The 21,153-nt window shown below is 45.7% G+C and overlaps 10 protein-coding genes across 10 annotated transcripts; 4 read left to right on the top strand and 6 right to left on the bottom strand.

Annotated features, from left to right (window-relative positions):
* Positions 1 to 75: 75 nt before the first annotated feature.
* Positions 76 to 2,844, bottom strand: F4822DRAFT_421327 (glycoside hydrolase family 125 protein). The gene is made up of 5 exons (XM_051459788.1): positions 1,813 to 2,844; positions 694 to 1,738; positions 472 to 639; positions 404 to 418; positions 76 to 341 (listed from the first exon to the last, which is right to left on the bottom strand). The coding sequence occupies exons 1-5, from the start codon at positions 2,131 to 2,133 to the stop codon at positions 247 to 249; spliced, it is 1,644 nt and encodes a 547-aa protein (XP_051309435.1). The 5' UTR covers positions 2,134 to 2,844; the 3' UTR covers positions 76 to 246.
* On the top strand, positions 2,845 to 4,588 carry F4822DRAFT_421332 (Nucleotidylyl transferase). The gene has a single exon (XM_051459789.1). It carries the CDS (start codon positions 3,066 to 3,068, stop codon positions 4,188 to 4,190), a length of 1,125 nt encoding a protein of 374 aa, XP_051309436.1. The 5' UTR covers positions 2,845 to 3,065; the 3' UTR covers positions 4,191 to 4,588.
* Positions 4,589 to 4,941: 353 nt separating this feature from the next.
* On the top strand, positions 4,942 to 6,581 carry F4822DRAFT_434779 (Phosphomevalonate kinase; the record flags this gene model as incomplete). Its single annotated transcript, XM_051462065.1, has 2 exons — positions 4,942 to 5,204; positions 5,510 to 6,581. 2 exons carry the CDS (start codon positions 4,942 to 4,944, stop codon positions 6,579 to 6,581), a joined length of 1,335 nt encoding a protein of 444 aa, XP_051309437.1.
* A 1,130-nt stretch (positions 6,582 to 7,711) lies between these two features.
* F4822DRAFT_434780 (uncharacterized protein) lies at positions 7,712 to 8,472 on the bottom strand (the record flags this gene model as incomplete). Its single annotated transcript, XM_051462066.1, has 4 exons — positions 7,712 to 7,756; positions 7,816 to 7,945; positions 8,123 to 8,181; positions 8,368 to 8,472. 4 exons carry the CDS (start codon positions 8,470 to 8,472, stop codon positions 7,712 to 7,714), a joined length of 339 nt encoding a protein of 112 aa, XP_051309438.1.
* Positions 8,473 to 10,195: 1,723 nt separating this feature from the next.
* F4822DRAFT_421339 (aldehyde dehydrogenase) lies at positions 10,196 to 12,432 on the bottom strand. Its single transcript, XM_051459790.1, has 4 exons — positions 11,963 to 12,432; positions 11,756 to 11,901; positions 10,806 to 11,690; positions 10,196 to 10,687 (listed from the first exon to the last, which is right to left on the bottom strand). Exons 1-4 carry the CDS (start codon positions 12,219 to 12,221, stop codon positions 10,574 to 10,576), a joined length of 1,404 nt encoding a protein of 467 aa, XP_051309439.1. The 5' UTR covers positions 12,222 to 12,432; the 3' UTR covers positions 10,196 to 10,573.
* Positions 12,412 to 13,707, top strand: F4822DRAFT_84411 (Pre-rRNA-processing protein ESF2). The gene has a single exon (XM_051464064.1). The coding sequence runs from the start codon at positions 12,596 to 12,598 to the stop codon at positions 13,559 to 13,561; it is 966 nt and encodes a 321-aa protein (XP_051309440.1). The 5' UTR covers positions 12,412 to 12,595; the 3' UTR covers positions 13,562 to 13,707.
* An 864-nt stretch (positions 13,708 to 14,571) lies between these two features.
* F4822DRAFT_421343 (uncharacterized protein) lies at positions 14,572 to 14,996 on the bottom strand. The gene has a single exon (XM_051459791.1). The coding sequence runs from the start codon at positions 14,896 to 14,898 to the stop codon at positions 14,668 to 14,670; it is 231 nt and encodes a 76-aa protein (XP_051309441.1). The 5' UTR covers positions 14,899 to 14,996; the 3' UTR covers positions 14,572 to 14,667.
* Positions 14,997 to 15,095: 99 nt separating this feature from the next.
* Positions 15,096 to 17,056, bottom strand: F4822DRAFT_84486 (NMD3-domain-containing protein). The gene has a single exon (XM_051464066.1). The coding sequence runs from the start codon at positions 16,866 to 16,868 to the stop codon at positions 15,303 to 15,305; it is 1,566 nt and encodes a 521-aa protein (XP_051309442.1). The 5' UTR covers positions 16,869 to 17,056; the 3' UTR covers positions 15,096 to 15,302.
* Positions 17,057 to 18,536: 1,480 nt separating this feature from the next.
* On the top strand, positions 18,537 to 19,823 carry F4822DRAFT_434785 (TauD-domain-containing protein; the record flags this gene model as incomplete). The annotated part of the gene is made up of 3 exons (XM_051462067.1): positions 18,537 to 18,689; positions 18,750 to 19,482; positions 19,570 to 19,823. The coding sequence occupies 3 exons, from the start codon at positions 18,537 to 18,539 to the stop codon at positions 19,821 to 19,823; spliced, it is 1,140 nt and encodes a 379-aa protein (XP_051309443.1).
* Positions 19,503 to 21,079, bottom strand: F4822DRAFT_84435 (uncharacterized protein). The gene is made up of 2 exons (XM_051464065.1): positions 20,794 to 21,079; positions 19,503 to 20,730 (listed from the first exon to the last, which is right to left on the bottom strand). Exons 1-2 carry the CDS (start codon positions 20,988 to 20,990, stop codon positions 19,860 to 19,862), a joined length of 1,068 nt encoding a protein of 355 aa, XP_051309444.1. The 5' UTR covers positions 20,991 to 21,079; the 3' UTR covers positions 19,503 to 19,859.
* Positions 21,080 to 21,153: the final 74 nt, after the last annotated feature.

Raw genomic sequence — 21,153 nt, forward strand, 5'->3', positions numbered from 1 at the left:
CATTTCATTACGCTCTGTTCTTCAATCATGGTAATTTAGTTGGATGTTTAATTGACGTAGGAATTACTCAGACTATAAATGAATTTATTTTTATATTCTTGTCTTCCCATTGATAATATCTACTTGACCAAGTTATTCGACTGGAGGATAGTCAAACTTGGTGCTCATATACCTAAATATATACAAGCCGGTATAAATAAATTCGACCCAGCATTCCTATTCCTCCCAGTCTACTAATTCATAAAATCATATTTCATAAGGCGCTGCGGGTTCTTTAAAAATCAAATGTGGTTTCCTTTTAGCTATATCAAGTATCGTTTCCGCGAAGACACCATTCGCCCCTGCAGCTCGTTAGTATAATTTAGACATAATAAGACTCAAAAACCATATCATTTAAACTTACAAGCAAACCAGCTCCCTAATTAACACGGTTAGTGGAAGACTCTGAATTAAAAGGCTTAATGGACTCACTTGTATAAGAATGAATTATGTTAACATCAACACTTTCGTGTATTAGGCCAAGTTTACTTGACTTAAGCACCAACTTCAGACACTCAGCGATCTCTTCATCGTTATCGGATGTCTGAGCCTGAACGAGAAGACTCATGGGCCACGCATTTGATAATCCAACATGAGGTCCTTCAAAAATTAGTCAGCATATGTCTGGTCACAAACGGGTTTGATCAGACTAACCTCCAATACCCTGGAACTCTCTTCCTGTAAGATAGTAAGGATTCGACCCTTTGGCAAGCAACATACGCCGTGTATTCTTGTAAATCCTATCATTCGCATCAAGAAAACCCATGAGTGGAAGAGCCAAGAGGGACGGATAATTGGCATCGTCCATTAGGATGGACGACCCATACCCATCTACTTCGTATGCGAAAACGTTGCCGAATTTGCTATGACGAACGACACCATGCTCCCAAATACCATCGGAAATGGTTTGGCTCCATGAATCGACTGTCTGGGCTAAAACTGTTTTACCAGCGTCTTTAAGAATGTTGGCGGTTCTCTTCAGTTCCACAGCGATCATAGCATTTGCTGGAATGAAGAAACCTAATATTGTAGCATCATCGCTTGGTCGGAAGGCAGATCGTATAAGTCCGGTTCCATTGTTCAGAGGGTTTCCTACGCCCCTTAGGTTCAAAGTCTCTGTCCCTGTGTTCGTGTTCCGATTGAAAGTATACTCGTTTCGCCGATAACGACCTGTTTCTGGGTCAAATGTTGACATTGATTGTTGTTCAAGAACATTTAACAATGTTTCCAATGCCAAATACCAACGCGGTGTCATGAACTCTTTGGATCCCGTATGATCGTTAAAATCGTTTGCTAAAGCGAGGAAATGCGCAAGCGAATCAAGTTCGTATTTGCACTCGAAGACGAATGTCGGCTCGTACATGGGATGGACTACATCGTCTTGGCCGTTATGAGACACAGGTAACCCACTGATGGGCGGAGGCTGAAAAGCGTTGCAATATGGGGATTCGATGACATATTCGGATTGAGTATTGATAGCGCCCAATATTAAATTGTATATAGCCGGATCTTTCTTGGCTAGAGGTTGGTATGGGGAAAGTTGGTTGGTCGAATCTCTAAGCCATTCGGCAATGATATCTCCCGTAATGACGAACGAGTGCGGCCCCTCCCATTTCCCTTCATCGTATGAATTTCGTTTCGACTTTTTCTTGGCCTTGGTCCCGGTGGTGTGGAATTTGATGGTGGTATCTGTTGTAGACTGTATACATTGTCTCGGTCAATTTCTCGATCATATAGGTGCGACGAAGGAAGATCACGATCAATTAGACTAACAGGGAATGCATTTTCGAATAGACGGGCTAGATCTGGATCTTTCATACGGGAAGTCACATCCTGTATGACTTGTTCTATGGCGTCGGAATGAAAAGTTCGACATCGCGGATCGGGCCTTTGGAAGGGTAGAGACAGAGGACCTTCGCTTAGAGGTCGATGGGGATAGGCCGAATATTGAGTATAATCGGGACATGCTTCTTGGTAGTCGAAGTCATCGTTTAACGGTAATTGTTGTTGGCCGTATGGTTGAGCTCCGGAAGCCAACGTGAGAGTCGAGCACAGGCTTGCTAGCAGCAAGCTTGCGCCTATTGAATTCATCATCGATGCGGCAGGCAAGCTTGCTGTAGCTCTATATAGGAAAGGTCAAGAATTGTTCATGGGGAAAAGGAATGAAGATATGAGTTTGACTCGATAAAAGATGGGAATAGAGGATTGAAATAAAATGGAATAAATCAAAATCGGAGCAAGGAAGACCGCATTCTGCAGGGTCCTGATGCGGATCGTCGCAGCGGAAAGAGACGCTGACAGTTACCCGATATAATGGTAATAGCTTACCTAACAAGCCTAAGAAAGCCTAAGTCCCCGCCCTATAAGAACTGCCATAACTCTAATATAGCCCCGCAAAATAGCCCTAGAGCCCCTCGGAATTGAAAGCTCCAGTTCCAGCTCCAGTGAAGCTTCATCCCTGCTAACGTCATAGTAAGCCTAGCATTTCTACGATAGGTATACGCATGATAATCTTCTAGAAGCGCGTAGTTTCAAGTCCCACTTTGAAACATTTTTATATGTCATTTTGTCTAGAATTGTATTTGATATTCGCGATTTATCCCCTTGATATACAGAAGATCTATTTTGATAGTCGAAATGAGAAGCTGTAAACTGTGCCAAGGTATGGAAAGGGAAGAACTGTGAGCAAATAATTTATCGCAAAGATCTAGAAACTTAAACGAGAAGTAAACTCTCAATCGACCCATGTTCAATTGCTATAATTTATGGGGCTTCATAGAGCTTAGCTTATCTTATTTCTTATCGTACCTAGGTAGCTTATGTATTTCCATTTCATTTTCTGTTCCTCAATCCAACAAATTCCGTCCTCAGATGTCCGCAGCAGAAACCATCACGATTTCCGCATCGTCCGCTCTCACTTTTTTCTGTTGAGTCACTGAGATGGCTCATGATGTTTCAATAATTACCTCATCTCGTCCGCCTTAAACTTTTGCACCTTCCTTACGACTTAGAATATCTTATTAATCATGCTGTCTCTTTCAATGCGCGCTCGTATGGGCTCGCGTGCAACTAATGGGCCTTTCATCCGAACTATGGCCTCGGCCCGGCGGTCAGCCCTTGAAACTCTCCCATCTTCGCCAATTCGAGTTATGCGCACCGTTGAAGCAGTTAGACGATGGAGAAAACCTCAGTACCTCGACCATAGGATCGTTGGATTGGTCCCTACCATGGGAGCCTTGCATGAGGGCCACCTTTCTCTAATCCGCACCGCAGCTCGCGAAAGCCATCATGTTGTCGTCAGCATATATGTGAACCCGGCCCAATTTGGAATCAAGGAGGACCTGTCTTCGTATCCCGTAACCTGGGAGTCGGATTGTAAAATCCTAGCTGAGCTGGATCGTGAATTGGCCGATGATGGCGGGAATTTAGGCCGCATTAGTGCTGTTTTTGCACCAACTACCCCTGAGATGTATCCTTCGGGTTTTCCGGGCCAGGAAGTTGATTCTAAAGGAAGCTTCGTTGTTTTAACCCCTATAAGCGAACTTCTCGAGGGTGGTACCCGGCCGACATTTTTCAGAGGTGTCGCTACCGTTTGCATGAAGTTGTTCAACATTGTACAACCTGAAAAGGTGTACTTTGGCCAGAAAGATGTACAACAAACCGTGGTCATCCGGAAAATGGTCAGAGATTTTATGCTGCCGACGGAAGTTATCACCGGCCCTACCGTCCGTGAATCCGATGGCCTTGCTTTAAGCTCTCGAAATGTTTACCTCGGCGAGCGACGACGAAAAGCAGCTACAGTACTACACAAGTCACTTAAGGCTGCCGAGTCCCAGTATTTGGATGGGGTTTTAGACCGGGACTCGATACTAAAGGCTGCTAATAATGTAGCCACTGACGTATTGAACGAGCAGTCGGCATTATCCTCTGAGAAAAGGGTGAAATACGAGGTGGACTATATCTCTCTTGCGGATCCCCTATCAATGGAGGAGATAACTCAAGTCGATCCCAAAATAGGCGGTATTCTCAGCGGCGCATTCAAGATGTTACCCGTCGAATCACCACAGCCTGACGAAGATTTAGGCCATAGCGGCGGCCCAGCGGTGCGACTCATAGACAATATCATTCTGAAGCCATCTGCAGAAATCTAGACTAGACCAGTTTTGAAATATACCCAAAAAGTTTATGGATACCTAGCCAAGAATCAACTCGCATCATTGTCTTTCCTTTGCTTTCCATATTATTGGTTGACACTTACACTTTCACAGAAAATCATGCCGGCGGATCTCAATTACGAGGCTTCTATGGGACATGCATAAAGCGATCTGAAATACGATGTATACTAACTTTAACTACATGAGATCCTCCATTCCTCGTCATTGTCACAGAATATGTACGAATTAGCATGCAGTTCTACCAGCATTATCTCATCCATTAGGATTGATTCCCCCCTTCTACGAGTCTATTCCCCACTTTGCGGAGTCTTACAATGATGGACTCCGAGTGGTATGCACTACCGTTTTATACCTGACTCGGCTTAGGGAGATGCATTAATTATGTAGGCACAGGAATATTGGGATCATAAATCCCCGCAACCAAAAAAATAAGGATTACCTATTCCATTCCATTCCCACCTCGATTTCGCCCAACCTTCAATCCTAACTATTACTCCTAAAAAAAACTACACTAGATTGTTCCTTGCGTTCAATTAAACTCGCAAGCTTTTCTAGAGCATTTAACTAAATTTATAATTATTTTTATTAAAAAGGGGAACATTAAAATTATTCCCCTGTCGATCATTCAATTCGTCTCCAATTGACTGCGCTACGGTCACTCGTCTAACTTATACACCATATATAGTAGTAGGACGAAAAGGGACGCGGGGCACCTATCAATCCTCCAATGCCGAGTCCGCCTACGGCCGTCTCCGCTCCGGGCAAGGTTCTCCTGGCCGGAGGCTTTCTAGTCCTCGACCGTCAATACACCGGTTTGGTATTCGGTCTAAGTGCTCGCATCAATGTTATCGCCCAGGAAATCAAGACTAGCAAAGGTGTACAGCTGAGCGAAATTATTGTCGATAGCCCTCAGTTCCTTGACGCTCAATGGCGATACGGTTATCACCTTGCTCCTGAGGATGGGGGTATCAAGCTGACACAGCTGCAAGTGTAAGTCCGTTTCCTTCGCACACTCTTACTTTTACTTTTATTCTCTCAATCTTACACTTTCTACTGTCCGGACATATCGGGTGTGATCAGCACAAATTGAGCATTTCCTATCGTGAGATTGTACATCCAATCTATGGCTTTTGGTGCTATTCATGTTGTACCACATCAAGCCGTCTTTTTTCTCACCCAACAATTTCCCAACATATCTTTCACACCTACTTCCATTTATCGCATTCTGTCGCATCATCATATTATGAAAATATTCATATTCACCCACACAAAACACTTATTAACTCCGACTATAGCGGCGAAAAAATAAGCCCCAACTCCTTTGTTGAGATCACCCTCGCTTATGCCCTGACATACATTATCACCGCGGGGAATCTTAAAATGTTCGACCCGGTGCAGCTCACCATCCTAGCTGACAATGACTACTACTCGCAACCACATTCTTCCTCTACCACCCCTTCATCAACAGGCCGCTTCGCCAAATTCCCGACCGGGATAAAGGACACCAACAAAACAGGCCTCGGCTCCTCCGCAGCCCTGGTAACTTCTTTAACCGCCGCACTACTAACTTACTACCTGCCGCAATCAATCTTCAACCTGGAAACCGAACAAGGCAAACACACACTGCACAACCTAGCCCAAGCCGCGCACTGCGCAGCCCAAGGCAAAGTAGGTTCCGGCTTCGACGTCGCAGCCGCCGTCTTCGGCGGGTGCGTATACCGCCGTTTCTCCCCATCCGTCCTACGCGATCTCCCCGAAATCGGTGCCCCCGGTTTCGCGCCGAAACTTAAAGCATGTGTTGAGAACGCGGATAGTAAATGGGATACGGAAGTATCCAAGGATAAAGCCGTCATGCCGACTGGTGTCGCGCTACGGATGTGCGATGTAGATTGTGGGAGTCAGACTGTGGGTATGGTTAAGCAAGTCTTGAAATGGCGCGAGCAGGGTGATCCACAGGGGGCGAAGGAACTTTGGGATGAGTTGCATGCTAGGAATGAGAAGCTTGGGGATGTACTTTCTGGTGCGAAGAAAGATGAGATCCGTGATACGGTGGTGGGTGTTAGGGAATTGGTTAGGAAGATGGGTGAGCAGAGTGGTGTTCCGATTGAACCGTCTAGTCAGACGGAGTTACTCGATGCGCTGACGCAGAAGGTTGAGGGCGTGTATGCGGGTGTCGTGCCTGGTGCTGGTGGGTTTGATGCTGCGGCTTTGTTGGTCAAAGACGATGAGGTGACTGAGAAGAGGATTAGAGAGTTTTTGGAGGGGTGGAGTAAGGAGAAGGGTGGGAAGGTTCGGTTGTTGGATGTTAAGGGGGAAATGGAGGGTGTAAGACGGGAGGGTTTGGGGGTGTATGAGGGGTGGTTGTGATGTTGATGTGAACCTTCTATGAAGTGAGAGGAAAAAAGAAAAAGAAAATAGATAGGAGAGGAATTTGTCTCAAGCGAGCTTTTAGGTTAGCTTTATATCTGGCTTTAGAATTATGAATGAAAACTGTGGTCAAACCTCGTGAGAGATGCATTTGCAGGACGAGCGACTTAACCTCATGTGGCTTCATATGGAGCCAGAGTTTGGCTAATAATCTACGCTAAACACAACTACTAAAACACAAATCACTTCAAAATACAAAGTCACCGTTAAAAGCCAAAGTTTGAGAAATATCATATATTCATATCTTCACCTCATAGCATGCCAGCGAAACCCCCTCCTTTCCGTTCCGTGGGAATCGAATGCAAAAGCCAATTAATTAACGCCGTACCTTGTCGATCCTAGATACCGGGGGGAAGGCCAGACTTTTTGACTATGTACTGGGCCGACCATGCATGAATGCAAACCAAGCAAGAATTCAAAGCAATCGTGTTTGTGTGTCCATCCATTGTCATTAAAAAAGAACTCCCCTTAAAAAACCTAACGCCTCGTATTGCCAGAAGTGAAGGACGGAAATGAGAATATGGAAGGCGAAGATCTTCTAGTGTACTATGCCGGTAGTGTACACTTTGTGCGGATGTGTGATGTTTTTCGGGGTTGGTGTGTCGGTTGGGTGTCGTGTCGTGTTATAGTGTGTATTTCGGATTCGGGTGTTGTATGTAAAATAGTCGTTGTTTTGGGGGAATCATCACCGTTTCATTACCATCCTCTATCTATAGATATTGATGCTCCTAAGGAAAAATCGAAAGTAGCAAAGCGAGAAAAGGAAAAAAAACGTAAATCTCGTGTGTCGGTAAAATACAACAGGCTAGTTTGCCTATCGCCGCAAGGGTATTGTCCGGTAAGTTAATAGAGGATAGACTCCTGTTGTACGACCCAGGTAGGAGAATATCAAATATGGCCGAACCGAACCGAGTCAACCCAAGTTGTGCAACGCGGTTAAGTCCCTTGGTAGGAACAGACGACAGATAATTGTCGCCATCATTGAAATACTAGTTAAGTCAGACATCCTTTCACTTGTGTCTTTTGCTAGCCGACTACCAGCTCAGACAAGAAATATGGACATGGATGTCTTAGATGAGGTTCTCGGCAGGCGAGATGGGGGTGCTAGGTGTGACCTAGTGAAATCATTAGTTCTCTATACTGCATGTAGCTATACAATGAGAATGTAACTTACCTTGACAACCGGGGTAACGGGTCGCAGAGTAGGCGGAGCGGGAGCCTTTCGCGGGCTGCGAATGTCCGAAGGATCGGCGACACCGCTCATCATGCGGGAAGCGGCCGCCTGCTCCTTTAGAATTGCGATCCTGTGAACGCGGAGAAAGGGTTAGTTTCAAATTTTAGTTGCTTACGTACATCTCCGCGGACAGGATTGAGGCGATGCAAAGGCTTCAGGTCCTCACGCTGATTGGATAAAATACGAGCGGTGAAAACACTCAAAAGAAAAATAAGGGAAAGGAGAAAAAGGAGAATAGGATGCTTACTCATCTTCCGAAACACCCGGTAGCGAGAGGGTCTCGTGCTTGAAGTCAAAAGGCGCCGACTATTAAAAACAAAGATGTTAGTGATGACATAAAAATCAAAGGAATGATAAGGATTAGGTAAGAATCAGGCACAAGATACGCAAAGGGGACGTGTGTCTAATACCTATTCTAGGTAGGTAGGTAAAGACGTAGGCGGCTTGTAGGATTGATGAAAGAAAAAGGAGTCAGCAACGTCAGCAACTTACAATTTGTAGAGCTGGCTTCTCGGAGGACGCCGACTTGGACTTGACGCCGATAAGCTTCTGGAGTCTTGCGGCGAAGACGCGGAAACCACCAACGCAGCCGGCCATTTTGTCGGCGTTGTGTAAAATGAATGATGGTTTAAAGTCGCAGAAAATAATACAAGATGATGTGAAGGTTGAATGGATGGTCGCGTCGCCTTAATTAAAAAAAAAAAAGGTGCAAGTAACGTTGTCAGTGGTGGGACAAGGAGGGTGCGGCGGAATGGTAGAGAAAGGTTGCAGATTGATCGGGTACAAAGAAAGGGCAAATAATAATAAATAAAAATGATGGAAGGTGGATTTGGTAGTAGAATTGAAATTGGGAAATTGAAAAAAAGTGAATGAATGCTTCGCCGAATTGGAAGTAGAAGGCAAAAGAGTTAGGCAAACAGAAAGAATGGTCTGCCTAGCAACGGATTGTGGTTGATAAAGAACAGGTGCAAGTGAGCCAAAGTGAACCAGTAAAAAAAAGATAGGCAAGTTTAATAAAATTGAGGTTTGGAGTTTGAGGTTTGTTTCGTGCCGACGAATTGCGATTTGATTTGATTGATTTATTCGATCCCAAGTGCCCCCAGCGCGCCGTGCCCAGTACCTAGGCAATGCAGGCGGTGCAGAAATGGCAAGTGCAGTAGCTAAAAGGTACTAATTGATTGGTATAATCAAAGGACCTAAGCTACCTAACCTTAAAAACTGATAGACCAGGTCCAGGTAGATACATCCGAATACATACACATATACTGCATATAGCAGGTGCACTATATATCGTATCGTATCGTATCGATGTAAGTGATAATAGGTATGCAATGTACCTAAACTGGAAACTGGGAATATCGAAGCAGTTGACGATTGATCAACAATCAAATCATGCAAGCAATGAGTCTACCAAAACTTGGGACTAAAAAAGGCAACCCGACTTTTTAAGAAAAAGAGCGGGAACTATTTTCTTTGCTGGATGAGAGATGAGACGGAGAAAAGAAAAAAAGTAACCACGTGGGATATCCGTAAGAGTTGTCCGCCCTGTAGGATTATGAGTCGAGGCGATAGCGGAGTACGATGATGGATGATGGTGATGACGACGCGACGACAACGAGAACTAACTATCTGATCCACACGCCTCTTGTCTAACAAGTATCAGGTACTGCAGGTAATGCTGAAGTTTGCTTGTTAAAAAAAGAAAAGAAAAAGACGGAAGAAGGCGGTCGGTTGGCTTATGCCGTTATCGTTATTACTTGGCTCGACTACCCAGGTGCCCAGTTGGTTCGTTCGTAAGTCTGACAGATCGTCCCGGAGCGGGGGGAAGAAATAGCTGAATAGGCTTTAAAAGCGTTAGAGGCAGATCGTTGCTGCAGCCTTAGTGAATGCAAGATTCTATAAAGATGATAATAGTAGTAATGGTAATAATAATAAGAATAATAATCATAAAAGAACGTGATGCTCTCTCCAGATTAGCGATGACCAGCTGATGAACTAATCCTAGATGGATCGATCGGGATTGATGTCATAAAAGACCGAAGAAATTCGAGACCAGCTATGAGAAAATCTCTCGTTCTCTTATTGAATCGAAAAAAGAATCGAACAAAATCAGGTACCACGATAAAAGAAATGAATGTGTTGCTACGAATGTCAAAAAATAATTAGAAGACCCTCATCTTTTCAAATACATACCACGTAGAACCAGTCACTCGACGCCAGGTAACTCAAGTATAATACATAATTACCATATCGTCACTCAAATTACAAAAGAAGGAAAATAAAAAAAAGTTGGCAGGCTCCGGAATGTGGCAATGGTATCTGCGACAAGGGGGTCATCTAATAGTATGTAGGTACGAATAACTAGGTACCTACATTTCTGCAAGTTAAGGGTCCTACAGTGATAATCAATAATAATACGGAAGATACGATGATCTCATTCGTAGAATGGCTCGCATGTAATCGGTATCATTGGTCCATGAGTTGTTTCGAAACACCAGCATTGAGACACAATCTTCAGCTTGCATAATACATTAATACACCCCTCGCCCTTCCGAGCCTGCATGAAACAGGAACACATGCTGCCAAAAAAGGGTCCATTCCCACCCAATCCTTCCAAGAAATAAATGGCGTGTCCATTCCAGAACAAACCAGTCATCAGAAAATCCCCGGCATTACACTATTGGTTCGCATTTCGAACCTACTTCGGGTAATCCTTCAGGTGGTAGCTCTTCAGCTTCACAAATTGGTCAAAGCCAAATCTACTCAGGGTAACTCCTTTGCCTGAGTTCTTCCATCCCGTCCATGCCAGATCCTACACCAAAAAAATATTAGCAACATATATCATATGAGCATTTTCCTAATTTTGATTTGAAGAGGCAGTGTATGAATGATACAAAAAGAAAAACGAAAGAAGAAAAAAAATGTCATACCGGGCTAGGGAAATCCGCGCGATTGACAAAGACTGTTCCAGCTTCAACTTGTTCAGCTAATTTGTAGCCCGTTTCTGTGTCTTTTGTCCATATGCTGGCAGTGAGGCCAAATTCGCTTTCATTCATGAGTGTCACAGTCTCATCGTCGCTCTTGACCTTCATCACGGAAATGACCGGACCGAACGTTTCTTCCGTCATTACTGTCATACTATGATTGACATCGACTAAAAGAGTGGGTTTAACGAAGTTGCCCTTCGTCGGCAGACTGGAAAACGTCGGATTCTCCGGTGTTAGGTCCTTTGCACCTTTGCTCAAAGCATCTTGGATATGGGACTCGACGGTTTCCTTGGAACGCTTCGAAATAACTGGTCCAATCTGAGTTTCCTTTTCTAGTGGATCACCGACCTTGTAGTCCTTCAATACCTTCTGCACAGCTTCGACGAATGGGTCATAAATCTTTGCATCGACGTAAACTCGTTCAATAGCACAGCAGCTTTGCCCGGAGTTAAAAATGGACCCATCGACTATCTCAGCAGCCGCCCAGTCGAGGTCCACGTCTCCCCTGACGTATGCGGGATCTTTACCGCCAAGCTCCAGACCAACATTGACTATCCGATCGGATGCCGCCTTTTGCACTGCCAAACCTCCTGCAACGGACCCAGTAAAACAAATCAAGGATATCTTGGAGTTTCGCACCACGGATTCCATCATTAGCGGTGAACCACAATGGAAATACTGCAGGACACCAGCGGGTAGTCCCGCCTCAGCGAAGACCTTGGTAATCTGCTCCACTATCGTGGGAGTCTGAGGGGACGGTTTTAGAATCACAGTATTACCAGCAAGCAACGCTGGTATGAGTGAATTAACTAAGATTAAATAGGGATACTGAGAGAGTTAGTTAAGTTTCTGTTAAGTGCTAAGGAGTAAATAGGTATAATAGGTTGTCTCACATTCCACGCGAAGATGACAAGGACAGGTCCAACAGGCACTTTGCGAATGAATCGCTTGAAGCCCTTTTCCGGTTCGCCATCTGTATCTTTCAACGTGTCTTCGCTTATTTTGACTAGGTAGTCTGCGCGCTTTATGGCCGTGGTGACTGATACGTGGTTAGCCTAGTAGGCTTGGTTATCTAGTATGAGAAGTGGGATGAGCTTTACTTTCAACGCCGGTATAAGCAATAGGTCGTCCCATCTGGACGGTAAGCTCTTCAGCAAGCTCATCTTTTTTCTTTTCGAGTAGCTTTAGTGCTTTCTTTACTATGATTTGGCGGTCTGTTAACGATGTCTGGCGCCAGCTCTGAAACTTTTCGGCAGCGATCTTAGGGATTTCTTCCAACTCGGACGCCGTAACGCCATTGCGTGTCAATATCGGCTCGTTTGTAGTAGGTGAAATAGTTGTAAGGACTTCTACAGACATTGTTTCGATTTTGATTCCGAGAACAATAAATTTAAAGTAATGGAATAGTCCTTATGAACTCTCTGAGAATTAACAATTGACTTATATTAACTCTAGCCCTAGAGATATTGTATCGGACCTTGTCTTTTGGAGAACAACGTCACTGATTAAGATCTTGGTGGGGGATCAACGACCCCGCAAACGCCGAGTACTGCTTATCTCGTGTAACGACCCTTCTTATCGATTACAAGAATCTTTTGTTATCGGGAACTTTTCTCAAGACTGTCTCCATTTTATTTTTCTTACCATTAAACCATTCAACAAAAACATTGGATGACCCTCTGCAAGACAATTACTGCTGCGTCCATTCAATATATACAATTTCACTACTTACAATGGCGCCGGAAAAAAGAAATAACTTCCTAGATGCGGACGAAAGCGAAGATGATGGCAGTCAAGGCTACGATTCAGAGGCCGAACAATTACAGAAAGGCGGTCGAGTCGCGAAGCGTCGCAAATTGAGTGACGGCGCTACCAGCGACGAAGACGAAGATGAAATCTTCAGCGCGGGAGAAGATCTTGAAGGGGATGAGGACATAAAACAAGGAACTTCGCAGGAAGAAAAGGAAGAATCGTTGGAGATAGTAGAGGAAGACCAACCGAAACCCAAGAAAGACCTACAACTAGAACTACCAGACATCTCGCGTCCACTTACCAAAAAGAATTTGGTAGCTACAGAAGCTGCAGTCAAGAAATCCGGTCTCGTTTACCTCTCGCGAATACCCCCCTTTATGAAGCCTGCGAAACTACGATCCCTACTTGAACCATATGGGAAGATCAACAGGATATTTCTCACACCCGAAGATCCCCAAGAACGCGCGCGACGGATTAGACATGGTGGGAACAAAAAGCACATGTATACCGACGGATGGGTGGAATTTGTCAACAAGAAAGACGCAAAGAAGGCCGTTGAATTGCTGAATGCCCGAACTATCGGCGGAAAGAAGAATACTTATTATCGTGATGACATCTGGAACCTACTTTATCTCAAAGGTTTCAAGTGGGACAATCTCACGGAACAGATCAATTCAGAGATGGCCGAAAGGACGAGTCGAATGAGAGCAGAAATCAGCAAATCAACCAAAGAGAATAAGGAATTCGTTAGAAATATCGAGAGAGCTAAAATGCTAGAGGGGATACAGGCCAAGGCAGCAACGAAAAGAAGCAAAGATAACATCTCTAAGGCAAGAGATCCCGAAAGTTCTCGGAATGCGTTGAAGTTCAAGCAAGCTTCTGTGGTCAAGAAAGGGGTGAACAAGGCTCCCGAGGAAGCTAAACGAGTTCTGAGCAAGTTATTTTAATCCAATTGATAATGATACCCATGGTTTTGGCTTATGCCTAGAACACTAAAATATGGCACTCGTGCATTTGACGGGATATAACGTCGCGGTTTTTCTGGAGTTTCCATGAAGACCACAAATACGGACGCAGCTAACTGCACAAACCACAGTTCTATAGCCCTCGATATTAGGTGATAAGCCTTACACACCTCATCAGTGTACAAAATAGCGCCATTACCATCCTAGCATACGCTTTCCAGAGTCAATAACTACGTCGCTCAGGCTCTCGTATGTTGTCTTTCAACATTCAACATGATCCAGGTTCCAGTACATGACAGAGAGACCTCGATAGCAGCGCTGCTCGAGAGTTACAAGGATGTTACCGCCAACGAAAACCCCCGCAATATGAGCCTAGATGAGGCTATTCTAGTCTTAAATCTGTCCACCTGGTCTACGGCGAGTGTCACCTCGTTCAACGAAGACCCCTCACCGCCTTCTTTTTCCCATTCTCCAAGATACGTATTCCCAGAAGGCATGTGGGCGTACTATATATATCATATGTACCTTAGGATACGCTTTTGTAAATACCTTAGATACCCCAGCAAGTATCTAAAAGACGTACCAGTGGTGTTGTATATTTACGCCACGATTCGTCTCATAATCGCCGGGAGTGATAACGTTGACTTATTTGACTACCTTCAAACTAAGTACGTACCACCCACACCGCACGATATCAGAGAGAGGAGAAAAGACCGTGTCCAAGATAGCACCACACATAACGTCGAAAGTGATAACACGCCACCTACCAAAGGAGATCTCGACGAATTCGATGACAAGGAAAAACAACCTGGCTGGATAGGTTGCGAAATAAGATGTCTTCGCGCAGAGTTAGCATTTAACAACATAGTTCAAGACGAGGGTCCTAAATGGATCCCTCATTACTACGGTTCTCCCGCCCATCATATCCTCCATGGCAAGCGATATAAAAAGAAAACCCATTACCAACGCGCAGTTACTAGAGGGGAACAAATCAAGAAAAGACTCGAATATCTCATAAATTTCAAGGAACAACCACCGCCCGCCAAAGCCCCCGATGTTCCTACGCCGCCTTCGGTTCCCTTGAAGGATCAAGTTGCTCCCGTGGAGACAGCTACCGAGACGGTTACTGAGGGTAGTCCCCCAAAACGTAAAATACTCGAGTGCAATTCTCCGAGTAAACGTGGTCCTCCCAAAAGAAAACGACGACGTGATCCTAACTGGGTCCCTGTTTTCGCACCTCTTCCTTCCCCGTGACTTAAGGATACTACCAGGATAACATAAACAACCACCGAGTCAGTCACAAACCGGGGTGTTGGCATCTAAACTCTTCTTACGGAGTCTACACTGAAATTTATTATAAGACGAACAGCCCCAATGACGAGGGTGCCACATACGTATTTTAGGGATTCGTTCTGTCTAGGGAGAAAAGAAACCCTCGAGTATATCTCGTAGACGTTAGCACCTTATTAAATGAAATATTCTACTTATATGAAGGGGTGAACTACGAAATAGCTAATGTAACTCATATGACTGATAATTGCTATCACTTATTATTTCACACACGTCGGAATTCATTACCAAATCCACTGATGTGGCTCTTAAATCTCACGGTATTAAGACAAGAACATTTTACTAATTCATTCATTCATTAATATCTATTTTCCCAACCGCAACACCGACTCAAACCTAGTCACAACCGTAGTCGTGGTATGGCTATTTTCCCCTAAGCCCCCTGATCCTCCATAGTAAGTTCATCAAAGTCCTCAAGAAGCTCATTCATATCGACTTGCGGGGCATCATCATCCCCATCGTCATCCGTAGTCGCCATAGACATCTCATCGACCTGCTTCTTGCGCGGGGGTTGTTTATATAACTGTACACCCTGTCTGAACTCGTCGTCTTCCTCGATATCACGCAAGAACTGCTCAAACTCGCGGTCCATGCGGTCTTGGTCGGCTTTCTTGGGTAACAGCTCGCCCTCGTCGCGTGCCATACGCTTAACCTTCCACGTCCGCTTGCGGTTGCGTCGGCGGTTCGGATAGTGCTTCTTGACAACTACTACGTCCGGGATTCTTGACCCATATGTGTTTGATGATTCTATGGCTTCGAATTGTGGGTTGTTGAAGTTGGTACCGGTAAGCATGTATCCCATGACTGAATCACCCGCGTGTAATAGACCGCCGAGATGTGTTCGTGCGAAGTAGGTTCGGTCGTTAACACCTAGGTCGGAGGCTCGCGCAAGTTGTGTCTCGGCAAGAATCCATTTTCCTCGCGTTGGGCCCGAGGGCTCGCAGTCCATCACGATGAACTCGACTAGGTCTTGGGCGTCGGCGAGCGCAGCGAAGGGCGATCGCCAGTATACAGGTGCGCTGATGTCGGCTGTTTGGAGGGTATTCGGATCTAAAACGTTGATAGATGTACCGATTCGGTAGCATATTGCGAGTGGGGAGATATTGCCAATTTGCTTGGCTAGAGGAATAGGTAGAGCGACTAGATCATCCTTGCAAACGGGTATTAACTCGACAGAGAAAGTGAATTTGTATGACTTCTTAGAGGTGTGGACATCTTGGGAAATGAGTTCTTGGGATTTCTTGACTCGCACAGGCACGACCGAATTCAGGAAATCCACGAATTTCTCGGCTTGGTTTCGGGCGGAAAAGAAAAAGTCGATACCATCTTTCGCCTCCTTGATGTTGATGGTTTCTCGGTGGGCGCCGTGTTTCAGGATTAGTTGTTCGAGGTATAAAAATGTTCTTTTGTGTAACACCTTTTGCCGAACTTGTACGCTCGCTCTCCATACGTTGGCCGTATATGACTTGGCGCACTCTGGGCATTGTTGATACGCAACAACGTACACTACCTCTATAGCCTGTTGCATCACCCGATCATCTGCTACGGCGGCCTGGATAACAAGCTTCACTCGTACTCGTCTCGAATGTGGCTCTGTCCATATGAAGCTTGCGTCGATTATCCTTGTTCGGTTAAGGCTCAATTTCTTTAGACATAATGCTAGGAGTTCGCGAGATTCGGGTTGGGCATTTACCCAACTGGAAGGTGGTTGTAGCCATCGGTCGCAGTCTCGGCAGAAATGAAGGGTTGCTTCTCGTTGAATGCCTTGGGAGATATCTTTGGTAAGTTTGAAGCAATCGTAACATTTGGCATCGATCGCTGTTGTGCCGTCGATAGGAGCCCCGCAGTCGCAACAGAATATGGTCGCAGCGCCACCGGTAGTTATCCCATCTGACGGGGCGATCGAGATAGGAGCGTCTACATCTATATCCATCGACATGGCGACGGCTTGCCGATTTATACGTAGACAGTGATGGTAGGTGTTTAGTGAAGGGTGTTGATGAATTGGTTTAGGATGGTGGGGGAGATTTTTGGATAAGAAAAATATCTAGAAATCGCATTGCCCCTCGATTGATAAGCAGGGTTATCGCCACTAGCTCCCTTCCATGCTTACCTAAACAGCCTTTTTGGGAGAATTGCTGACATAATACTATTTTGTGCAACAAAACCGGTATTTTAGGTAAGCACAATTGCTTACATAATAACGTATGTAATTACTTACTAATACCCTCTTTACTTCTTTCTCCCTCCATTTTCACTGTTCAAGTTTATTTCTAGCATATTTTTACGAAGGAGTTTATCCCTCGTATTCCACGCCCGTCGCTGTCGTTTCTAATTCCGTAGTTATACGCTATCATGAACACCAAGAATGGCGCAGCCAGAGCAGCTAGAAGTGTTAGCATTAAAAGTTATCAACATTGGGTCTCGACGTCCAGGTACACACTGTCCTAACACCGCTTGCAGCCTCATCGGCTATAACGCCCTCCACCAAATTAGAAATAAACTGTGTTTTAAATATTATAGGCGCTTAACTCCAAGAAACGATCGTAATTGCGGCCAAGACGCGCATTTCATGCGTACGATCACCACCAAGGGGCTAGAACTTGAGTGCAAGACGATGTGGAGTGTTATATCGAAAAATGGATTTGGGTATTAATAATAGAGGTTTCGTTATTCTGATTCAACATAGTACACTTTTGAAAAGTATGCTTTTGAATTCGCTTCGGATTGAAGTTCCGATCTTGCATCGCGCTCTTCTCCGGTTTCTCGTTATCCTCTTTCCCGAGCTACGGCTGTCTCCGATGGGCTTCGGAACCGAATGCGGATACATATTTAGACCCGAATCCGGATTCATCTCTTTGATATAGTTGCCGACGATATCGCGTAACAGGCGCCAGTTGTCGTCGACGTGTTGTCGATAGTACTACAGTATCATCGAATATTTTAATTATTATTCAACATTATCTCCGCATTCTCCCCTATAGGTTCCTTGCAGATATTCACTTGCTGCTTGGCGTGGAATACGGACACGTCGCCGTGGGAGTCATCCAGGCTAAGCTGAACGAAGATGCTGTTACTCATTGCATTTGTTAATATATACTCACGTTCCAGCTAGACAGGTTAGTGTAGGACAAAGAGAGGGGCAACGATCGCGTATAAGATACGTCACGGGATCGGGGTCTAGATGGAGGTTGGTTGCAATTACAACAGCCGGCTGAATGACGTGATCGACCTCCGCGATAGCAACATCGGTGTAGTTCGAATCACCAAGCCATTGGGGCGCGGGGACCTACCAAACACCCAGCCAGCCAGAAGCTTGGAATGCTCCGATCGGATATCGGATCTGATAAGGGCGTTTAGATGGAGGGTACGACAAACCAAGAAATGGGGGGATAGTATGGCGTAGGGGCGAATTCGACTTTTCCTATTGGAACGGCAGATGGTTTGCGTGATAACGACCTTGCTCGCACATCACTATAGCTTAAACGATCGGGTGTGGCTATGTTTGGGACTATATAATGGTCGAAAGGAGCTCATCTATTCTAGATTTCCTAGGTGTGAACACCAAAAGCACAAGCCTAATAATAATCTCACCCAGTTTATAGCTATGGCTCCTTCTGCTACTACCACCGTTACCGAGACTGTGACTCTGCCACAGCACCTTAAGACCCCTCGGGGCTTCGGCGCATACAAGGAGATAGCTCCTACTAAGTACGACAAAGAAGTCGAGGAGGGCAAGACAGGACTCAAGGCAGCCAAGGTAAGAAGACTAATACTTCACGAAAAAAAATATCATCGAGACTAATCTATCCATTCCTAGTATCCCAACTATCTTCCAACATGGAACCCTGAGCAGAAGTATGGACCTCTCGGGCCATTTGAGCACTACGAGCACGGCAAGGATGCCGATACCTCGTTCCCGGAACTCCTCCCCGAGGGCTCCGAAGTCACGCACCTAACCCCGACCATCGGAACTGAGGTCCGTGGGGTGCAGCTCAGCACCCTGAGCAACGCTGGCAAGGACCAACTCGCGCGATTCGTCGCCGAGCGCAAGGTCGTCGCATTCCGCGCACAGGACTTTGCGGACCTGCCCATCGCAGAGGCGCTTGAGTTCGGTGGGTACTTCGGACGTCATCACATCCACCCGACGTCGGGTAGTCCCGAAGGACACCCCGAAGTGCATCTCGTGCACCGCGGCGAGGGAGACAAGGGCCATGAGACTTTCTTCGAGAACCGGACAAGCTCCGTCGCTTGGCACAGTGACGTCAGCTACGAGCGACAGCCTCCTGGAACCACTTTCCTGTACATCCTTGACAAGCCTGAGACCGGCGGCGACACGCTGTTCGTTAACGCCGTTGAGGCGTATAACCGTCTAAGCCCGCTATTCCAGGAGCGTCTGCATGGATTGGAGGCTACGCACTCAGGTATCGAACAGGCAAATGCGTCGAATGCGAGGGGCGGAATTCGCAGACGTGAGCCTGTGGTGAATGCTCACCCAATTGTCCGCACGCACCCCGCTACAGGCGAGAAGGCGCTATATGTGAATCCTCAGTGTAAGTTGAACCGCATCCCTCTAACGATGCCCTTTACCCACTTCATGCTTTTTTGGTGGTAAAATAAGCGCTAATTGTAACCCGTAGTCACCCGTGACATTGTCGGCCTCAAGAAGGAAGAATCTGACGCCATTCTGAAATTCCTGTACGACCATCTCGCATACGGCGCTGACTTCCAGGCGCGCGTCAAGTGGGAGGAGGGAACCGTCGTGGTTTGGGATAACAGAGTTACACAACACTCGGCGCTGCTTGACTGGAAGAGTGGACAGCGCAGGCATCTCGCCCGTATCACACCCCAGGCTGAGAAGCCGTTCCAAACTCCATACGTAGCCTCGTCGTGAGTTTTGACGAATGGATGGATGTATAGGTACCTTATGTCATATAAAACCTGGAATAATATCATCTGCATGTTTTGATTGTGTCTTGCTGGCTTCTGCTGCGGCTTTTCGTTGCTCTCGCATACGCTTGCGGTCTTCTTGGCGTCGCTTGAGGGTGCTGAAAAGGCCACCGTCGGAATTTTCATCCGATAAGTCGGTTTCTTTAGTAGATATAACTTCTGACCTTTGCCTAGTAGGTGCTGGTTTCGCTGGATGCGATATTTGGGTATCTTTCGTGAGACTTTGTGTTGTTTTCGGCTTCGGCAATTGAAACGGAGATGGCGATGTTTCTCTGTCCGGCTTCACGGGTACCCTAGTAGACGGCGCATCTAGATCATCGTCATCTTCCGTTTCACTATCATCACCTAATATCGGTTTGGCGATAAGCTTTCTGTCGGACATGCTTTTCATAGCTGGACGAGGCGCGACGACTAACGACCGAGGTTTGATGGTGTCGAAGCCAGCAGCAGCGCGGGTTGTAGATAGCGCTTTAGTGAGATAATCTAAGCGCTTCGCTTGCTTCCTTGGGCTTTCCATCAGACCGAACAACGATGCGTTCTGTTGCGATTCATCTCCACTTTCTTCAGTCTCTTCATCCTGGCCCGAATTCAATCGCGCCTTTCTAACTGCAGCTCTTTGCTTCTGTAGGCGGGCCCTACGTTCCTGTTTCGTTTTAACTAGATCTGTTGTCCGACCGACGACTGGTCTTGAAATATTTTTGATGGTATCCGCGTTTTGCGACTCCGAGGCGGACTTCAATCGTAAGTATTCTGCTGCATGTAAATGAGCTGTAAATTGACGCGCGGTCTCGAGAAACTCGTCCTCTACCATGCGATATATGTCATCATTCTCAAGACCCTCGATCATATGACTGGCATCGCGTTAGATACATTCACCCGCACTAAGAAATGAAAAAAAAAAAAATAGTAAATACCTTTCAGGCAATGGTTCCGGAGGGGCAGATGCCGATCCAGATCTTTTCACCCGCTTAGAAACTGATGAATTTTCCGGCACTTTATCCTCTGCGTCGGAATCATCGCGCTTGATTTTCTGTTGTCGCACGGGTGTCGATTGTGCCGGATCTAGGTCTTGGCGTATTTCGCTTCGGTTCCGTGGTAATTTACGCGTCATATTCGATTTCTAAACGTATTATTTAAATTTCCCATGATCGCTGGTTAAGCAAAGAAGTATTTTGCGTTGTTCTAAAATTGACGATGAGTGTGAAGGATTTAGAATAATGTCGAAGATCCAAGGCACCCAGAATCACTGTATACCATATATCCCAGATTACGTA

The sequence above is a fragment of the Hypoxylon trugodes genome, assembly GCF_022578975.1.
Source record: "Hypoxylon trugodes strain CBS 135444 unplaced genomic scaffold F4822scaffold_11, whole genome shotgun sequence".
Classification (NCBI taxonomy): Eukaryota; Fungi; Ascomycota; class Sordariomycetes; order Xylariales; family Hypoxylaceae; genus Hypoxylon; species Hypoxylon trugodes.

Bases quoted from the DNA above. Each gene is read 5' to 3' on its own strand.
- F4822DRAFT_421339 (XM_051459790.1), bottom strand. From the start codon at position 12,221: ATGTCTGTAGAAGTCCTTACAACTATTTCACCTACTACAAACGAGCCG. The intron at 11,902-11,962 runs GTAAAGCTCATC...ACCACGTATCAG, and splicing joins TGCTTATACCGGCGTTGAAA to TCACCACGGCCATAAAGCGC. The intron at 10,688-10,805 runs GTATGACATTTT...TTTTTGGTGTAG, and splicing joins GCGCGGATTTCCCTAGCCCG to GATCTGGCATGGACGGGATG.
- F4822DRAFT_421343 (XM_051459791.1), bottom strand. From the start codon at position 14,898: ATGCCAACACCCCGGTTTGTGACTGACTCGGTGGTTGTTTATGTTATC.
- F4822DRAFT_84435 (XM_051464065.1), bottom strand. From the start codon at position 20,990: ATGACGCGTAAATTACCACGGAACCGAAGCGAAATACGCCAAGACCTA. The intron at 20,731-20,793 runs GTATTTACTATT...ACGCGATGCCAG, and splicing joins CCGGAACCATTGCCTGAAAG to TCATATGATCGAGGGTCTTG.
- F4822DRAFT_421332 (XM_051459789.1), top strand. From the start codon at position 3,066: ATGCTGTCTCTTTCAATGCGCGCTCGTATGGGCTCGCGTGCAACTAAT.
- F4822DRAFT_84486 (XM_051464066.1), bottom strand. From the start codon at position 16,868: ATGTCGATGGATATAGATGTAGACGCTCCTATCTCGATCGCCCCGTCA.
- F4822DRAFT_421327 (XM_051459788.1), bottom strand. From the start codon at position 2,133: ATGATGAATTCAATAGGCGCAAGCTTGCTGCTAGCAAGCCTGTGCTCG. The intron at 1,739-1,812 runs GTTAGTCTAATT...CAATGTATACAG, and splicing joins TATTCGAAAATGCATTCCCT to TCTACAACAGATACCACCAT. The intron at 640-693 runs GTTAGTCTGATC...TAATTTTTGAAG, and splicing joins AGAGTTCCAGGGTATTGGAG to GACCTCATGTTGGATTATCA.
- F4822DRAFT_84411 (XM_051464064.1), top strand. From the start codon at position 12,596: ATGGCGCCGGAAAAAAGAAATAACTTCCTAGATGCGGACGAAAGCGAA.